Consider the following 21,814-nt stretch of genomic DNA (forward strand, 5'->3'; position numbering starts at 1 on the left):
CAATGAAACACAAATTGAGTTGATCCGTAATAGCACAAGTTGGACAAGAAGTGTAATATTGAGGATAGGGGTATCTTACGTTTTGTAGATGAAGGAAAATGTAAAGAGGGTTACACTAGTACTTAAGTTTTTTTTTAAACTAATGACAGGAACAGATCCCAGCAGAGGGAAAAGGGAAACAATTCCCAAAGTAGATCCATCTTTGATTAAAACTGACTAACTGAAATCTGACCCATTATACATGTGTTAACAAGTTATTTCTGATCAACAATTTGTTACAGATATAACATATAAATTGCTAAAATGAGATAGATAGATAGATAGATAGATAGATAGATAGATAGATAGATAGATAGATAGATAGATAGATAGATAGATAGATAGATAGATAGATAGATAGATAGATAGATAGATAGATAGATAGATAGATATGAGAGATAGATAGATAGATAGATAGATAGATAGATAGATAGATAGATAGATAGATAGATAGATAGATAGATAGATAGATAGATAGATAGATAGGAGATAGATAGATAGATAGATAGATAGATAGATAGATAGATAGATAGATAGATAGATAGATAGATAGATAGATAGATAGATAGATAGATAGAGTGATAGATAGATAGATAGATAGATAGATAGATAGATAGATAGATAGATAGATAGATAGATAGATAGATAGATAGATAGATAGAGTGATAGATAGATAGATAGATAGATAGGTAGATAGATCATCTATCTATATCTCTGTATCTCTGTATCTCTGTATCTATCTATCTATCTATCTATCTATCTATCTATCTATCTATCTATCTATCTATATCTCTGTATCTCTGTATCTATCTATCTATCTATCTATCTATCTATCTATCTATCTATCTATCTATCTATCTATCTATCTATCTATCTATCTATCTATCTATCTATCTATCTATCATCTATCTATCTATCTCATATCTATCTATCTATCTATCTATCTATCTATCTATCTATCTATCTATCTATCTATCTATCTATCTATCTATCTATCTATCTCATATCTATCTATCATCTATCTATCTATCTATCTATCTATCTATCTATCTATCTATCTATCTATCTATCTATCTATCTATCTATCTATCTATCTATCTATCTATCTATCTATCTATCTCTCATATCTATCTATCTATCTATCTATCTATCTATCTATCTATCTATCTATCTATCTATCTATCTATCTATCTATCTATCTATCTATCTATCTATCTATCTATCTATCTATCATCTATCTATCTATCTATATCTCTGTATCTCTGTATCTCTGTATCTATCTATCTATCTATCTATCTATCTATCTATCTATCTATCTATCTATCTATCTATCTATCTATCTATCTATCTATCTATCTATCTATCTATCTATCTATCTATCTATCTATCCATCCATCTGTCTATCTATCTATATCTGTGTATCTATGTATCCCTTGATAAAGCTACACGCGAAATGCGCGTCGGGGCACATTCACTTTGCTTTTTATACCTCTAATGGAACTTTGTCCGCCAGCATTTGTTTGTTTGGGGAACTGCACTACCAGCAGATCCCTCTAGACTTTTCCATTGAGATGGATTTGTATTTTCATTATACCAGCGCATACCTCCCTTTTTCTGTGTTTATTCCATTTACAACTGTACTCTGTACACTTTTGCATTTATTATGACCAACATCATATACTCCTTTTTTGACATGCATTAGGCTATTCACTTGTTATTGAGAAGGTGTTGCTTTACATTGACTGGTTACATTTGTTATCATTTCCTCTCTTAATTTGTGCGACTTTGTTGCGTCAGTAATGCCATCTTTTGGTCACCTGTATATTGTCAATTGGCTCACATACAGTTAAATCCAGTTTTGGATCCAATGTATTTTATAAATTTTATTGTCCATTTACGTGTATCAATAAAGATTTATATTTTTCTATTTTCATACTATAATAGTACATGACTCCTGGTTCTCTTGTTTGCATATGTTCATAATTTTGGAGTCTCTATTTCTTGACTTCTTGGGGGTGTGATGCTATACTCAAGAAGCACCCAGCCACCTTACTTAGATGCCTTGTGAGACTAATGTTTAATAGATAGATAGATAGATAGATAGATAGATAGATAGATAGATAGATAGATAGATAGATAGATAGATAGATAGATAGATAGATAGATAGATAGATAGATAGATAGATGATGGACAATTTACCTGAGGAAGAACTCTGTAGATAGCATTTCCACATTGTGTAACAACAAGATCTCTATCAAACATTATATGAAAAGGGAACGCTTTGCAGAACGTGTAGGGACTAATACGGGACTCTTGAGTTCCATTCTCCTCAAATCTGTCCAGATCTTCATAAAAGTCTTCCTCTCTGGAGTCTTTTTCTTCTATCAAGAATTGTGTATGGTCACACTCCTCATTTCTTTGTTGAATGACCTTAGCAAAACATCAAGAAGCAAACACATATTTAATGTTCTTACACCACCCATTTATTTCATCTATTATATTGAAACGTTTAGATACCAGATAATGGCTTCCAAGACATTTTGTAAATGGTACCTTTCACCCTCATGTGCCATTCCTCACAGCACTGTTAGCACTGCTCTCTACTGTGCCATAGAAATAGACAGTTTATCCCCAGGACTATATGCATGACATAAAAATAATTATCCACATTTTATCAAATTTCTAATAGACTGTCTAACAATCATTTTCTTGTAGGTTTTGCCAATGTGATGATGGAAGTGATGATTTGCCAAAGGAAAATTCCTTTCTTGAAAGCAAAAGGGAATTAATTGAGCACAAGCTATTGCCTAAATAATACTAGTGTGATAAAGCTACAGGTTGCTCACCTGGAAGTGGTTGTCCCAAATGGGTAACCCTTTCTTAGTATGAAGCTGTATCAGGGATGTATTTTAAGGGGTGCAGTAGTAGCAGTCCCAACAGGGCCCTGTTGCCTGGGGGCCCACAAATTCCCTCGGCCACATCAGAAAACACCAGTATTAAAAATGGCACATGGTAATTGGGGTCCTGTTACTGATTTTGCATTCCTCTCCAGGAGCTGCTTCAAACCACTGAAGGGGAAATGTGGTTTTTCATGGTGCCCATTCAAATAAATGGAAGCCTATATATTATGTGGTCGTGTGGAGTGTGCCACAGCAAGAGAAACCCTTTGCTGTAAGGGACCCCACACTCTGATGTCCATATGCCCTAATAGGGCATATAAAAAGGGGTTGTCCTGATGGGGCAACCTTCTTAAATGCTTCCTCTCACCAGATTCTAACTGAACATGCTCAGCTTAGCTCAGTTTACCGCAACATTAATAGTAGAAAGAAATGGCAGCATAAGCGAGACACTACTGAACCCAAATGTTAGGTGTTATATTGTAGCCCCATGGCGTTTTTAAATAATACCAACAAATTGTCTCACTAATGGCAGTATGTTATCTTCAGCAATTGTTTAATGGGAATTATCTGCAGATGGGATACAGACAGTACTATGACTACAGGGTACTATAAACGTATTCTTTAATTTTAACAGTAATAAAACTCGTAAGCATAAAATTACAATTACAACATAAGCAACAAACACATTCTGACAGCTGTTCCAAGTATCCCACCTCAGTGAAGTAATACATCAATAGTCAAGTCGAAAACTAAAGCCGGTGGTTAGGATCCGCACCTCAAGTACGTGTTGGGCCATCAAGCATGGATGTTCATTATACTGATTATTTCTGCTCCTGTGCTACATTTATTTCCGTGATTATATGCAATTGCTTTCCTAATTCATTTTTAAGAAGTAGCAATGCTGTAGTAATAGACTTTATTTTATGTTTCAACCAAGGAACCAGGTCAACTATCATCAAATTTCAGTCAATTCTATGCAATGAGCGGTTCTAATGTTCAACCATGTTCTGTTGTCTGAATTACTATAAGTATGTATATTTCTCCTCCTGCCAAGTTAAGTGACTGCTTAAGGGATAAACACACAGGAATAGTAATGAACTAATTAAAGTGTGACTGATGGTAAATAACGCAGATGTTCAAGTATTTCTAAAGATATTTTAATTAATTACAGTGCCAATTTTAGACTTTATGAAGAGCCTTTTAATGTACGAGAAGCTGCCACACATAATCAACTAAACATTAGTTGGTTACACGTAACTTATTTAAAGGGGTTTTCTGGAGAGAGAAAATACATGGCCTATCCTCAGAACACGCCATCAATATCTTATCGGTAGGGGTCCGACTCTTGGCAACCTTGCCGATCAGCTGTTTTAAAGGGGTCGCGGTACTCATGAGATCACTGCTTCTCCTTTATGCCCTTTACTTTTAAGTGAATGGGAGAAGGCTGAAATACTGTGAACCGCCGCTACAAGTGTGTCAGAAATTGACAGTAGTGAGCAGCGTAATGATGAAAAGGAAGCAGTGCTCGCACAAACGCCGCGGACCCTTTAAAAACAGCTGATCGGCAGGGTGCCAAGTGTCAGACTTTTTTTAAACTATTCTACGCCAAACCTAAAGGGGGTTTTCCACTATGGGAAGTGATGACTAGGATATCCCTTCCCGTCTGCATTGATAGAGGTCTGGCTGTCGGAGTTCCACCTATTCTTAGGCCGCAGCGGTAATTTATCACATTGCTGTCTAGTGTACAGATCTCACAAAGCCATCGCTAGGCAACAATATTGCTCCCCGCCCAGCAGGGATGAATTCAATTCCTCTCCAGGATGAAGGATCTTCTTGATACAGGTATAGATTTCTAATGCTAATCTGTTTTGCCTTGGTCCTAACAGCATCACAATACTGGGGTAATTCTGCCCCTGTGTACTAGTAGGACAGATGGAATTTTTTTTACTCAGATTAAACACTAATTATTTAGATCACCCTCCCTACAAAAGAATGTCTAGCCCTTCCTACCTTGTGTTTATTATAAAGTAGTAGCCTTACTTAGGGCCGGAAGCTTGTGCTACTGTTAGGACTAAGGGAAAACAGATTTAACGTTAGAAATCTACATTTCCCTTATGTCCTACTAGCAGCACAATAATGGGGATTTAGAACGAGGTAACCCCATAGGGAGGGCCCTCTTTTCTGGTGAAAGTCAAAATTGATCGGTCAAGAGTTGTCTCCTCGGAGAACCAAAAATTAAGCCTACAAGGGTTGATAAATATTAAGTGCGAACTACAAGCTGCACAGCTAATTTGATCCATCTGGTATTTGCCACATGTCTGAGGATGGTAGGTCTAATTCTAGCAGACCGTTTCAGGAACCTTTTTGCTAAGTGCTTTTGTGACAAGGATCTAACCCGAAAAGGCAGACCTGGACTAAATTTGAACCTTTCAGGTCGATAGATTCAGTCCTTATCTGAATCCTTCCTGCAGGCAGTGTAGGATGTTGTTAATATGCAGGTTGGAGCTATTCACTCCCTGAGTGGAATACCAAGCTGATAAGATCCATGTGTAAGAATTCTTGCTAGATTCAGACCTGGACTGTGAGCAGGTCTTCATAAATTTATTGTAGAGCCCTTTAGATTATAAAAGGGGCTGGTCAACCTTCAGGCTGTCAGTTTGAAACTCTTCAGGTCTTGGCAAAGTTGAGTGCTCTGAGACACCAAGTTCTGCACTTGGGGAAGTCTCCAGTAACATCCTCAACTCATCTGAATGAGTTGGGAATACCATGACCTCTGTGGCCAGAATGGTATGATGGCTTTTACTGTGGCCTGGTCTTGACTGATTTTTCTCTATACCCTGGATATTAAAAATAACGGAGGGAAAATGTAGGTCATCCTGAACATCCTAGGGATGGACAGGGCATCCACTGTCAAGTGATTGTCTCTCTGATAAAGGGAGAGACATTTTTCCACCTTGGCTCTGAATCTGTTCGCCATGAGATCCTTCTCTGGCACTCCCCACATCCTGGTGATCTGCTTGAAGATCTCTAGATTGAGAAACATTTCTCCTGGGACTGCTAGACTTTGACTTAGTGAGTTGGCGATAATGTTGAGGGAGCCTTGATTATGTACAGTAGACAGATGGGTAGGTTCAACTCAAGATATTTCCCACTTCCCTTAGAAGGGGTACTGATTGGGTGCCACTCTGCTTGATGTTATGATGTCCAACATTACACAGACTGTTTTCCCCTGGACTTGCAGAGTATATAATATGGTTCTCAGTTCCCTTCAGATCAAGAACATAGACCTCTAGAGGGGACTCCTTGAGCCCTGGACTGTATTCTCCTCCTGGTGTACTCCTAACCTAGTTGAGATGCATCTGTAGTCAACAAGATCCAGAGATTATAGATCAAGGACCTCCCATCTCTAGGATGTTTTCACGGTCAACCACTCTGGGTTGCGGTACCTTAGGTTCTGGATCTCTCTTTGGAGCGGTCATAAGTGCCCTAAGGCCCAAAGAACTGTCTCTGCAGCTGCTGACATGAAACATAAAACCCTCTGCTGCCAAGATTCTTTCCCGCCAGGTGGGAGGAAGGGAGAGAATATCTCTTGGAAATATATGACATTGTTCTTGATGGACAATGTCCGACTTTTTCCAATGTATTATCCAACAGCGTTGGAGTTACTGGACAGTAGTTTGAAGATGGAGCATCAGATGAATCACCCAGGTAAGGAACCACAGATATTGCCTGTGTTCTTACATGCAGCTATAGCAGACAACACCTTAGAAAATGTGTGAGGAGCCGAAGAGATCCTGAACAGAAGAGCTGTGAACTGCAGGGTGCTTGAACCTGCCTCTTATATACACAGCTGTTCTTAGATATTTTCTGAAATGGGAATGTGAACGCATGCATCCTTCAAGACCATAGAGGCCATTAAATCTCCTTTTCATGGATCTGATTGTCTCCTATCTGAGTTTTTCTTCCTGAAGGTCAATACCTTTCTTTTATTTTTCCGAAGGCTTAGGAGCTAGAATTACAGGAGAATAATCTCCAGTTCCTCTCCCAGAAGTAGGGACCTCCTCTAGGATATTCATTTCTAGTAATTGTAGAGGGAAGATATTCGAGATGACCTGATGTAAAGGAGCAGTACGAGAAATCTTCCCGGAGGAAGCAAATAGCCGGACTGCATGATCTTCAAACCCAGGAAAGATTATACTTTGCCAGCTTCAGGAGACAGTTGGAGGTGCCACCTACTCGAAGGGATCTGGCATCAGAGTTTGGGCTAATGTCAGAAGTTATCACAATCCCTGCAGCTACAGTGCTTTCAATTGGAGGTTGTTTTTCTTTTAAAAACCACAGCTAGGCCTGCTCCAATATATCTTGAGTACATTCCTCCTTCCCTGGTAGGCGAATGCTTCTGCTGAGGACAGGGGCGTAGCTAAAGGCTCATGGGCCCCGATGCAAAGGTTCTTCTTGGGCCCCCCTCCAAACTTCTCAGGGTCGATGGCCTGCAGCTTTCAGCTGCATCGCTGGGTCTCCTAAGTGATCCAACAATGCAGCACTAGCAGCCAGGGGCTTCACTAAGGACTTAAAACATCAGGGAGAATAGCCCCAATACATATGTGCCCCCCCCCAAACAATTTTTTGTACGTGTATGTATTAGTTGCACTTATACATATATATATATATAGCACTACGACCCTAAAGCTATGGATAAGATTAGATACAGTGGCTTAGCAGACAGTAGCACACATTATAGGATTAGATACAGTGGCTCAACAAACAGTATCACACATGATAGGAATAGATATAGGGCCCAGCAGACAGTATCACACATGATAGGATTAGATACAGTGACTCAACCGACAGTATCACACATGATAGGATTAGATACAGTGGCTCAGCAGACAGTATCACACATGATTGGATTAGATATAGGGCCCAGCTCGCTGACATGGCAGCTCCAGCGCTGGACCCAGGAAAGGTAAGAATAATAATTATTTTCCTTTTTTACGTGATACTAATTATTTTTGTGTGTTTGTTTTTTTACAAGTTCGTTTGTTGGACTACTTCAGATTCGAGGACTACTTTGATAACTGCGTTTTTTTCAATTCTCAATAAAATGGATAACGAGGGTTGTGTGGAATTTTTATTTCAATAAAATATTTTATCTATGTCTTTGTATTTGTTTAAACTTTATAACTACCGCCCTGGTAATTGTCGCTGGCTGATTCACAACGCCCATTACTAAGGGGGGGACTTAATGTTAGACATGAAGAGGTTAACACTAATCCCCATTATTACCCTGGTACCCAGTGCCATCAGGAAGAGCCGGGTATGATCTAGTACCCGACCATCTGTAGTGACAGAGGGGCACTGGGGCGGCCACAGTCTGATATTATTAGGCTGGGAAAGGCCAAAAACTGTGACCCTTCCCACCCAGGTAATGCTAGGCTGCTGCTATGTTGTATCTGGCTGGTTATAAAAATGGGGGAACCCCACATCGTGCTGTCCAATTATTTATTTTAAAAAAAAATGACGTGGGGTCCCCCCCATTTTTCATAACCTGCCATATACAACACAGCAGCAGCAGGCTAGGATTACCAGGGTGGGAAAGGCCACTGTTTTTGGCCTTTCCCAGCCTAATAATACCAGCCTGTGGTCACCCCAGTGCCCGACCATCGCTACAGATGGTCGGTTACTGGATCGTACCTGGCTCTTCCTGGCACCCCTGGGGGCAGTGGGTACCGGGGTAATAATGGGGGTTAGTGTTAGCCTTTTCATCGGCTAACACTAAGACCCGCATTAGTAATGGGCGCTGTCAATCTGTCAGTGGCCATTAGTAAGTTGGCAGCGATAAGGTTAAAAAAAAAATACAAAGACATAGAAAAAATAGATTTATTGAAATAAAACACCCCCACACAACTCTCATTAACCATTTTATTGAGAATAAAAAGCCGTCATCAAAGTAGTCCTCAAATCTGACGTAGTCCAACGACCGAACATGTACAAAAACACAAAAAAAAAACATTAGTAAGGGCCTGTTCACATCACTGCAGCCCTTCCGTTGATGGGTTCCGTCGGGCTAACCCCTCAACAGAAAGGCAAACTGAAACCTCCGCTTGATCTCAATGGTGACGGAAATGTTGCTAAAGATTTCCGTTTGTCACCGTTGTGGCAGGGTTCCGTTGTTTTGCATTGTCGACTGCGCTATTGATTCCGCCAAAACAACGGAACCTGTTCACAACGGTGACAAACGGAAACCATTAGCAAAGTTTCCATCACCATTGAGATCAATGGTGATGCAAACGGAAGCTAAAATTTCCGTTTGCCTTTACGTTGAGGGGTTAACCAGACGGAACCCCTCAACGGAAGGGCAGCGGTGATGTGAATAGGGCCCATGTGCATGTGTGATACTGTTTGTTGGAGCCTGTATCTAAGCCTAATGAAGGCTTAGATACAGGGTGCAGCAGACAGTATTCTTATGCAGTATAAGCTGGGGCCCTGTATCTAAGCCTAACACACGGTAGGCTTTAAAGGTTGTCCAGTCCCTAAACATTGATGGCCTATCTTCAGTATAGGAAATTAATAGCTGATGGGTTGGGGTCAGACACCCGGGACCCCCGCCAATCAGCTGTTTTGAAGGGGTTGCAGCCGCTCATACGAGTGCTGTATCCCCTTAATTTCCCTCACTTGCTCACACTGTGAATCGCTGACACGTCCGTGTCAGCGATTCAGTGTGAGAAAGTGACGGGAATGAAGGGTAAGTAGCACTCGTACGAACAGCTGCAACCCCTTCAAAACAGCTGATTGGCGGGGGTCCCGGGTGTCTGACCCCAACCCATCAGCAAGGCACTAAAATTAAATTTACCTCCATGAAGTGTCGGGATGCTGTGCGCAGCGCATAGCATCGTGACGTTATGCAATGCGCATAGCGCTGTGACATCAGAACCTCTGATGCGCTCCAGGAAGAGGAGGGTAAGTACTGTCAGTTACTATAGTAACAGGGGCCCGTGCAGTTTATTACATAGGCCCCAGTTACTATAGCAACCGCTGCGACCCTTATAGCTACGCCACTGGCTGAGGACCTTCTTACCAACCTCTGTTGCCAGAAGCTGAAGACATCTAAGAGACAAATACATATTTGGTCTCACAGATACCTGATTTCACATACGTATCTGTTTTCACAGAAAATAAGTATAAAACCAAGTGATAGCGGCACTCAATGAGGCAGTGCAGCATTATACCCAGTTTAAATAGTGGGAACTGGAGCAAAAGAGAGGTGAGCTACTGCACCTCCAAACAAAAGAACCTAGTTCCAAAGAGAAAATGTTGGATGCAGTCATAAAACAAAAGAATAGGCTTCCTCTTCATACAAACATTAATTTTCTCCGGAAAACTCTTATCTGAGAAACGCTGAAAACTCAGGGCACCAACACGTGTAACATCCCAAGGGACGCTAACTTGGACTTCCGAGAGAGAAGAAAAGGTTAATGTGAATTAGTGCAACAACAGGCTAAAACATTCAATAGCAGGCTGCAAGCAGGGCCGGCCCTAGGATAGATGGCGCCCTGTGCGAAATGATCTTTCGGCGCCCCACCCCATCAGTAAAAAAAAAATGCCCTATAAAAAATTATAATGCCCCTTTAGTGCCCCCATACAGTATAATAATAATATAATATATTACAACCCCTTGAAGGACACAGTATTTTGTCCTCTAATTGTGCCCACAGTATTATGCCATATGTAGTACCCCTACACAGTATAATGTCTGCTTAGTGGCCCCCACACAGTATAGTGCCCCCTGTATATTTTGCCATATAGCTTCCCTGTAGACAGTGCCATAATCCCCCACCTCCTTTTTGTAGATCGTGCCATACTGCCCCCCCCTCCCCCTTCTAGACAATGCCATACAGCCCCCCACCTCCCCCTTGTAGACCGTGCCATACAGTCTCCCACCTCCCCCTTGTATACAGTGCCCCCAAACAAAAATTGTACTCACCTAGGCCCCGTTCCCATGACGAACTGAGCTGCTCCATGACGGGATCCTGTAGCCTAGTACAGAGTTTCCCAACCTTTTCTGACTCGAGGCAGCACTGGAAAAATAAAATTTCCTCACGGCACCCCTACCAAAAATTGTTTCGAGAAAGACAGAAAACGGCTAAGAACAAGTACTACACTTGTAGGGTATGTTCACACACGTTTTTTTTGTAAGGCAAAAAAAATCTGCCTTAAAATTCCTTCAGCAACTGACAGCGTTGTTTGAATTTTTTTTTGTGTTTTTTCTTAAGCTGTTGAAGCGAATTCAAAAGACGCAGGAAAAAAAGCACCAAATTGGTGCCGCAGGTATTCACTGCCTCCTATTAATTTCAATTGGAGGTCAGAGGCAGAAACCACTTGAAGACCATCAGCCCCCCACTCACAGTAAAATGACCATCAGCCCAACACTCACAGATTCCCCCTGTAGGTAGCGCCACCCAGCCCCTTGTGGGTAGCGACAAACAGCCTCCTTGTGGGTAGCACCACACAGCCCCTTGTAGGTAGCACCACACAGCCCCCTTGTAGGTAGCGCCAGACAGCCCCCTTGTAGGTAGCGCCAAACAGCCCCATTGTAGGTAGCGCCACACAGCCCCCTTGTAGATAGCGCCACACAGCCCCCTGTAAAGAGCGCCACACAGCCCCCTGTAGAGTGCGCCACACAGCCCCCTGTAGGGAGTGCCACACAGCCCCCTGTAGGGAGTGCCACACAGCCCCCTGGTAGGAAATGCCGCACAGCCCCCTGCTATGGAGTGCCCCTCAGCCCCCTGGTAGGGAGTGCCGCACAGACCCCTGGTAGGGAGTGCCGCACAGACCCCTGGTAGGGAGTGCCACACAGCCCACAGACACCTGGTAGGGAGTGCTACACAGCCCCCTAGTTGGTAGTGCCACACAGCCCACAGCCCCCTGGTTGGTAGTGCCACACAGCCCACAGCCCCCTGGTTGGTAGTGCCACACAGCTCACAGCCCCCTGGTAGGTAGTGCCACACTGCCCACAGCCCCCTTGTAGGTAGTGCAAGGACTACGAAATGATCCTGATAGCTGGCGGGCAATAGACATTCAAAAAGGACAACTGTGCAGGGACACACAAGATACCCAGCTTTCCCAGCTATCAAATAAATGTGTGGAAATAAACTAAGATATAACTTTTATTTAGTCTAGCTAAAGGATTAATAATTTTAGCTAGATTAAATAAAAGTTATATCTTAGTTTATTTCCACACATTTATTTGATAGCCGGGAAAGCTGGGTATTTTGTGTGCTCCTGCACAGTTGTCCTTTTTTTGTAGGTAGTGCCACACAGCCCACAGCCCCCTTGTAGATAGCAAAACCCCCTTCCAGTATAGATAGCGCCACTGTAGCTCCCTGAAGGAGCGGAATACCCGTGTGGCCGGGGATTCCGCTCCTGGCCGTTCCTTGATGTCTCTGTCCATATATGGACAGTGACATCAGGGGAATCTCCTGAAGGGGAATCTCCTGAAGCAGAATCCCCGTCGATTCCACTCCAGGAGAAGCTCCTGTCATCTGTGTCCATGATGTCATTGGCTTCTCCTGGAGTGGAATCTCCGGTCATAGCGTCTGCAACACTGTGATCGGGGATTCCACTTCAGTAGTTTCCCCTGATGTCACTGTCTATATATGGACAGAGTCATCAAGCAGCGCTCCAGGAGCGGAATCCCCGGCCACATGGGGATTCCGCTCCTTCAGGGAGCTACAGTGGCGCTAGTAGATAACAGAGCAGGGAGATAACGCCCTGCTCTGCTATAGTGCCGTCGCTACCGCTATAGCAGCCGCAGCGGCTTCTAACGGTGCCACCGCCCTCATGCCTGGTGTCGCCGCTAGCAGCCACTATGGCTGCTACAGCGGTAGCGACGGCCACTAAGTGAAGAAGCGCCCTGGCGGAAAGGCGACTGCCTAAGGCCGGCCCTGGGTGCAGTTAGTGAGTGGCACCTGACCCGCTAGTAGTTGCAACGGCGCGGGGATATACACACCCGCGGGCGCCCCTCTTGCAGTGTGGCGGCTGGCGCCCTGTGCAACCGCACTGGTCGAACGTATCTAAGGCCGGCCACGGCTGCAAGCAGCAGCTTCACAGATTGCATAGGGTTAAGAAACACCCTTTGTACACCTCCAAGTTCAATCTAGGAATTTCAGAATAATAAATGAAAACAGAAACATAATGCAAAGCAAACAAGCAGAGCAAACCATCTTTTCAAGTCAACACACAGGACAGAAGAAGCACAATGTGGAAGGGGCTAGACGTCCTTTTGTAGGGAGGGGGCTCTAGTTTATTAGTGTTGAATTTGATTCAATAAAAAATGTCATCTGTCTTACTAGTACACAAGGGCAGACATACCCCATTATTCTGCTGCTGATAGGACGTAAGGGAAATGTCTATTAGATACCCGGCAATTACTTTTTACTTTTTCAATAATATGAACATGAAATTATAAGATTGATCTACAAGTGTATCTTGGTTTGTCTATGGGTTTATGAACTCCAGTGTTGGCACTGCATTATCCCCTAAAGTCAGAATACTGTGCATATATTTATGTACGTACTGTATTAGGGCTAGCCCACAATCTGGTATGTACCTATGAGATACTAAGAACAATGTGCTCACACAGTACTCCATATAGCATTATCAGGCTGAGCAGCCTACAGTTCCGACTAGCAGAATGAAAAAAAAAAAATCATAATAAAATCTAATGTAACATACTGTTGTTGACTCTTTGGAAGATTACTTTATAAACTCACCTTCATATCTATTTCTGTTCCATGAATTTGCTGCGCCACTGTCTTGATAATCCCAATAACAATATCTTGCAGTCCTTCTCTCTCTGAATAATAGTGTAAAATAAGGCCTTTCCCCTTCTCTGCATCAGTACATCTAAATGATGGAGCACGCATACCTGGATAGATAGTACCTAAGTGATCGTGCAGAGCATCTAGGTTCTAAAAATATAAAGAAAATATCAAAATTATATTTTAGGAAGGCAAACTTTCTTTTAACCACAATACATGGTGCAATAAAAGGTATAAGAAAATAGAGGACTGTTCACTCATTGGTGAATTATATAGGGATCCACTCCCTCTTGGCTCCAACTTGTAGGATGTAGTCTGTAGGTGGTTCATCAACTGTGTTATGTGAATGATAGGAAACAGAAAATCATCTATTCTATGGTTAATAATGCCCCATGTGATCTCTTCCGTTGGTGACCATCCATAAGGCAATGTGGGCAGTTTTTTCCAATTGTAGAGGGAAGCATCTTGGCAGATATACAGTCCATCCCTGCATTACGCTCTGCTATGTCACAACAGTTATCTACGAGGTATAGCTAGAAGTGATTTAGAAGAAATGATCAGAATATTCATGGTTGGGGTTTATGTTGTAAAACACTTGTCACAGCATGGTTTGCACAACACATGTAACTTTCCCTCCTTCCAATCTCCAATCTGTAGGAAGGGGCTCAATACATTTTCTGTCTAAATTATATCCCTCCTCTTACCCATGCCTTCCAGTAGCCATGCAGAAAAATATTGAGTGACAAGGCAGAAGATTTTACTTGTATCTGGGGTTCTTGGAGCTGCCCACCTTACTACAGTATATATTAGTATTTAGTAAATTACTTTTTTAGGAATTAACTACTAGTACAGGGGCAAATAGATAGTTACATGGGGGTTTCCAAGTGCGTTGGTGCTCACAACGGAGACAGCAAAATGCCCCCGATTATATGGACTTTATCGTTCTACATAAATTGCATCATGTACATTTACATAAGGTTTTTAGGTTATTGATGCTATATTGATATACATTATACGTGGGCTAAAATCTATCATCCCTGCATGTCTATGATGCTTTAGTGGTCAACACATACATGTAACTATTTACTGTAATTATTTTATTACATAAGATTACCATATTGTTTAGGATGGTGCAGGAATTAATGGTGGAAAGTGCACCTTTAATTTATTTTTATTTAATAAATAGGTCCAGAATTCACATAAGGCCATTTTACATCAATATTTGTTAGCCAAAACCAGGAGTCGACCATTAACAGAGAAAAAGTATAAATGAAAGATTTGTACCGCTGCTATATTATGGACCCACTCCTGGTTTTGGATTACAAATACTGATGAAAAATACTGACCAAAATACAACCATATGAAAGTTGCCTAAAAGTCAGGCATCAGCTTTTTACATAAAGAACTCCAACTCACCTGATTCCAGTCATACATCAATAGCGTAACATAATAAAATTATGTATTCCTGTAGCTACCACTAGGGGGAGCTCACTGCATAGTGATTTTTTTTCAACAATAAATGCAGTGAGCAAAATTACAGCCAAAATTACAGCCTTTAACTGGATGTTTTTCATGAGTTTCCAGGCACTATGAAACCCAACCTAAGTGCACCCTACTACTATAATAAATCATGCTATCCGTCTGCAGATAGGCAGCAACTCCAGTAATTTAAAATGACTGAGCTCACTCAAGCCCTACCAGCATCAGATTATTGCAACCTATTGCTACATAAATTGGGGTCCTTCTTAATACAGGGAATTTATGCCATGAGTTTAGAGGGAACCTTAGATAACCTAAGCTTGGTTCATTAGAACCGTGTGGGTTTAGCCATTTTCCCCAGAACTAAAATGCATGTAAAACTACAAACTTTCAGGGGATCAGCACTGTGATATGCATTTCCTTTCAAAATTTGGGAATAAAATTGTGTGGCAGAAAATAATTCTCTCAAATATGGTAAAGTTGGCCACTGACATGTTAAACCTATATTACAATATATTTCACTATTATAAAAAAAAATAATTCTGAAATATTATTTCAATCATAACAAGTATGATATAAAATTATATTTTTTTACCTTTCATTTTTCCACAAATTATCGTTAGATGTAAAAAGCAAAGTTATTCATCTTATTATTTTATCATGGTGTCATGGATAATGCCATTATCAATCATGGAAAATGATCTACGGGTTTTTAATCGGTTTAGGGGTTTTTGTTTTTTACAACTCAGCCAAAAATCCCAGATTGACAACATTTTTACAGACATATTGTATAACAAAATGAATATATTAATAATAAAATTACATCTAAATATACTTACAATATAAAGAATAAAATATAATATATTAATACTATATGTCTAAATAAATATGTGAACTGTAAATGCTGATAATTAAATTTTTTATAATTTGCACAAACTCCTTCAGCTTCATAAAGATCACGAATCCATCAATTTTTTATTACAAACAGTAGCAAAAAGTTTTATTTTTTTACAGACCGTCCATACATTTTTTTACAGACAGTTGGAACCCCTGGCTAAGCTGAAATCTATCTTTTATACTGAGATCTTTCTTTAAGGAGAAAGAAAAATCTGCCGAGGTTCATTCCGCAACAATTTTACCACAACAATTATTTCTGAGAAGATACTGGATACCACAATTCATCCTGCTCACATTTCAGCATAATTGATTTCCTTTTTATTTTGCAATGCAAACCTTAAAAGCCCACTAGAGACTCTTTAACTGATCTGTACTTTACTCTGTCGACTTATTTTCCATAACAGCTATTGATTTTTTATAATGTCTGAAAAATAGCATGGCTAATATATCTGTTTGTATATGGCTTGTACTGTATTGCTATTATTTGTGGTCACTATGCAGATAGTGTCCAAAAAGAATATCTGTTGTAATTTATAACTTTCCGTTGATCATCTGTTGTTATGAAACAGGAACTGACCTGCAAGAACTCTCTGACATTGGATCCAAGTACCCGAAGAATTGTGTCATATCCAGATTCTTGGCAAAAAACAAAAAACATATTTCCAAACATTTGGAGAATATCACCGGCATTGAGATCTGTGGAACAATTGAAAAAAAAAAAAGTTTAATTTACAGGGCAGTAGGAGACCTTTAACACAATACAAACCCCGTACATATTTTTCTTATATGCCATAATATACAGAATCAAAAATGCAGTTAAAAATTAGCGCTTGAGTACAAGGATGACTATTAGACGGGGGAGATTTATGCCCCCCACAGTCATAACAAACAATATGTCTGTTGTCAATCTCTAAGGCCGTATTCAGACACCATAATACAGATGCAAGATCTGGTCCCGCACTATTCTGATGAACTGAACTTGTATCAACATAGAACCTCTAAGTTTGGTTCACGTGACTGTGGGGGGGCTGGGTATTGCAGCAGTAATGGGGGTTGTATTACTGCTGTCTGAAACCGGCCAATCTAAGATTTGTACACTTTTGTAACCAATTATTTTAACACATAGCTCTGCACAGGAGCTGTCTACGGAAACAGAAGTTCATTTTTGATCAAGACTACTTGTAAAATGGCCGAATTTTTACTTCGGTAGCAATAAAAAATGGTTAAGAAAGTGCAAATACCCTTGAAATGCTACGTGTTATTCCCTAGTATTTAACTGAAGCTGTCAGTGCATGCTGGGAGATGTCTTGAAACACTGCGGTTAATTTAAATGTTTCATAGTAACGTCACCACTGATTAGTATTCTACAATGTCCTGAGACTAATATATAGCGACCAGTCCAAACCTATTATATATGGCACAACAGCTCCATGGAGACAAAGGTCTGCAGTTACATTAAATATTTTCCGTTCTGGCTGGTACTAGGCAATGTTTGTACTGTGCTCATGATATAGAAACTGTCTGTGCGTAGCTGTTTACATGGCGTGCCCAGTAAATCAGTGACTCACTCCAGAAGGAGCTGTAAGGCACATTTACACGTAACCTATTTTTAAATCAAAGATTAATAATCACTGAACCCCTGAAATTGTTATCCCTGAAGCATTAAATGGACATTTAGACAATGACAACTATGGTACATATTTGGAACAATTTGTGACATATATCCAATCGTCGCACCAATACAATACTACAGGGACAAGTCGGAGTAGGATTATGTTATAATATACGGTATAAAGAATTTCTATGCATTACGTTATATCAATAATGAATGAGACTTTTATAGCTTTCTTGTATTGTTTTATGCTTTTACACTGGGCAATTATTGTTATATTTATGGCAATAATCTATACATCTAAACAAGGACATGACTACTAGCAAATAAAGGTAGCCATGTGGGAATAAATTTGTTTCAGGGATTTGTACATCATGAGCGAAGAGTAGGTTTCTGTTAAAAGGGTTTTCCAGGATTAGAAAAAAAGATCTGTTGTTTTTTTCTTTCTTATAAACAGTGCCATTGGCAGTTTCTGGTATTGCAGTCTATCCCAATTTACAAAGTATCTGTCACCGGTTTGTGGGGGTTAGTCAGTGTTGGTTTATGAAATTTTCTCTTGTGAACATTCGGTTAATGATCTTTTACATTTTTAGTGTTGATTTCTGTAATTTTTCAGTTACTGTCACTTTTATGTGAATGAGTCTAAAGGGGTTTGATTGTGTCTGAATGAGTCTAAGGCTGGATTCACACGAGCATGTTTGGTCCGTAAAGGACGACACGTATTTCGGCCGCAAGTCCAGGACCGAACACACTGCATGGAGCCGGGCTCCTAGCATCATAGTTATGTACGACGCTAGGAGTCCCTACCTCTCCGTGGAACTACTGACCCGTACTGAAAACATGATTACAGTACGGGACAGTTGTCCCGCAGCGAGGCAGGGACTCCTAGCATCGTACATAACTATGATGCTAGGAGCCCAGCTCCCTGCAGTGCGTTCGGTCCGGGAATTGCGGCCGAAATACGTTCCGTCCTTTACGGACCGAACATGCTCGTGTGAATACAGCCTACAGGATGAAGCTGCAGTGAGAATATTGACCAATCAGATTCAGTGTTGCTCAGCAAAGTATGTATCCTGTATTCTAATAGGGCTGGACAAGGACGGAAGCGCTAATGAATATTCATCAGCAGCTATTTTGTTAAGATACATAGATTAAATTCTGTACAGCTGCAGTGTAAGTTACAGGAAGAACATCATATAGTTCACATAGTGCGAATATATTTATCATGTAAATCTATAATGATCGGGTGGTCCGAAGACATGAAAAAACAGCGTTTTGGTGATACTTTTTAAGTGAATGGGACTGAGCTGTTACAGGAAAAAAGCTGAAACTTTTTCTAATTCTGGACTACACCTTTAAGCTATGTGAGATATCAATTGAGGATTGTTTCATAAAAAAAATCTCATTCCACAAATTATGCTTAAAAAATACTTTTATGTTTCAATACGGCAAGGAAAGGAGTGAATTTGAGAAATCCTGTCTTAAAATATCCCACAGATTAGGCTGTTGATAATATTTAGAAGCCTGTCTTGAAAGAATGCATCTTTTTCTTAGCGCAAGAGGCTCAGTAATGATACGGTATGTTAATTATATTCCTTACGTAAACTTCGGGTTTAATAAGGAAACACACAAGAGTAAAAATAGATTAGAAAGCCACGAACGTGAATTGCCTTCCTTTCAAACTTCCTGCAACAGTTATCACAGTTTTACAGAAATCCACATTTTACTTACTGAGCACTTTGCTTGCTGCTGATACAAGGTCATAGGTTTTGGAGTCATCATATATTATTCTCACCAAGAACTGTCCCTCTTCATCGAGCTGTGCTTCTCTTCTACAAATTCAATGGAGAATTATGATGCAGCATGTAAACTGGTTGAGTTGTATTCTCTAACACTGATGATATAACATTAAAGATTTTTTAAATGATTAAAGGGGTTTTCCGAGAATTACATTTCCCCACGCAAGCAGAAACCTGTAAAAAATAGAAAAATGTTCTACCAGATAGGACTTACCGTTAAAATTCTCCTATCCCACACCTCCACTTGCTAGCTGTCTCCATAGGCCTGTGTATACCGTGGCATTGTATTTATAGTGATATAATGTTACATGGCCGTGGTATGCCTTTCTACTCAGTTCTAAAAGTGGTTGTCTGCTTTGCTAAAAGGTTATCTTTTTAAAAAATAGGCTGATCACAGGTTGTCCCAAAGCGATCAGATTTAATCTGTAGTGGAACCTGGCAGCAAGTGTTTAATTTCCCTGCAGCTCCACCATATGAGAAAAAAAGCATTACACCGTTTCCATTGAAATGCAACAACATCTTGGGTCCTCCAGAGAGTGATGCCCTTCGTAGCTGTTCTCTGCTTTAGTTAATAGATGGAAAGTCTGAATGAGTGACCCCCCCCCCTCCCGCCCATCTATCAACTCAAAATGCCTTATATCAAGTTGGTCAGCACATACTTTCAAAATGACATAAATGTGCGGGTGCACCAACAGATATGTCTACCATTACCTTTGCTTGAATTTGGTTAAGGACTCCATTTTCTCATGAAACAAATTCAATACAATATAATGACATGCTAGCAAAACCCTTGACAAACTGCAATACACATCACAACCACTGGGTGGCCTGGCACAGACAATGGTTTTTGAAAGCTCAAAATGCCCAAATACGGAATTTGAACATATCCTTTCTAAAACCCCTTTAAATGTTTAGTACATAGATGTTAGGTCTATACAGAAATATCTTTTAAAACTATTCCCATATTAATGGGGTGTTTTTGGTCTTATAGAAGGCTCTACACACTCATTCTCTTTATCTCTAACAGGCTATGGAAACTTGTGTTTATATACATTTTTTAATTGACATTTATTAAAAATTGTAGTTACTTTTTGTGGTGCAGCTTCAACGTTGCATAGCGCCACTGTAAGCCGAATCCGTCAATCAATCAGACACATAACACAAACATTTCATTGAAAAAAAAAAGTCTACAATACTTTACGTGACCTTTATGTCTCCACTTACTATACATTTTCCACCATTTATACTCCTTATCATTTTGCTACCATATAGCTCACTTGTGCCTTTCTCCCTTGTAGACCAGGTTTTAGGACTATATATGGCTTGGACATTAGGAAACCAAGCACATTTTTCTGGCATGATACAACTTCTATAAATCAAAGTAGACAACTAAGTTAATTATTTATAGAATTTAGCGAATATCTCACAATATGTTCTTTTATCAGCTTAGGCTTACGATTTGAATGTAGTGTTCTACTTTAAAGTTTCATGGCAATGTAAGACTTTTTTCTGCCATAATGTGCATAATTATTTCTTACCCATGTGAATCTTATTATACAATTTCTACCACAATTATATATATTTTTTCTTCCGACAACTTTATTTTGTTGTTTTGTTGATTTCTTGTTCATTTATAAAATGCAGAGGGACGCCTGAGATTCTAAATAATTTTGGAATAGAAATTATAACTGAATTTTGCCACGGCAGCCTTAGGCCTTATTCACACGGTCGTGTTCAGTCCGTGATAAACGGACTGCATGTCGGCCGCATTTCCCGGACCGAACACAGTTCAGGGAGCCGGGCTCCTAGCATCATTGTTATGTATGACGCTAGGTGTCCCTACCTCCCTACGGGTATTACGGAGACAGGGACACCTAGCCTCATACAGCGAAATGCGGCTGTATATCACGGACCGAACACGGCCATATGAATAAGGCCTAACTCTGTCAAATACCACATCCATAATATATTCCATATCATATCAGTTTGTTATGTATGATTGCTCTGTAGCATAATAGAAAAGTTAGTGTATTGCAAGGACTTGGTTGTGATGCGGCAGTCTTTTCTTTCTAATTGTTTTGAACCATCGTCCAAACTTCATTTAATAGCGATATAAAACTAATAGCAATATAAGACTAAACAAGTGAATCTTCTTAGTAATGCATAATAATCAATGTCAGTGAATGTGAAATTTCAGTGTGATTTTCTACTAAGGCCAGTAACATGAATTCGAATTCCTGTCCCGGATTCCAAATGAAGAAAACACC

General features: G+C 40.3%; 1 protein-coding gene across 1 annotated transcript in view; it reads right to left on the minus strand.

Moving 5' to 3' along the window:
- GUCY1B1 (guanylate cyclase 1 soluble subunit beta 1) overlaps positions 1-21,814 on the minus strand; it is an 82,267-nt gene that overhangs the window by 32,203 nt on the left and 28,250 nt on the right. The window contains exons 3-6 of the mRNA XM_075860317.1: positions 19,480-19,580; positions 16,714-16,832; positions 13,713-13,910; positions 2,240-2,470 (exon numbers count right to left, since the gene is read on the minus strand). Coding sequence (XP_075716432.1) covers positions 2,240-2,470; positions 13,713-13,910; positions 16,714-16,832; positions 19,480-19,580 — 649 coding nt within the window. The remainder of the gene's footprint in view (positions 1-2,239; positions 2,471-13,712; positions 13,911-16,713; positions 16,833-19,479; positions 19,581-21,814) is intronic.

The sequence above is a fragment of the Rhinoderma darwinii genome, chromosome 1 (assembly GCF_050947455.1).
Source record: "Rhinoderma darwinii isolate aRhiDar2 chromosome 1, aRhiDar2.hap1, whole genome shotgun sequence".
Lineage (NCBI taxonomy): Eukaryota > Metazoa > Chordata > Amphibia > Anura > Rhinodermatidae > Rhinoderma > Rhinoderma darwinii.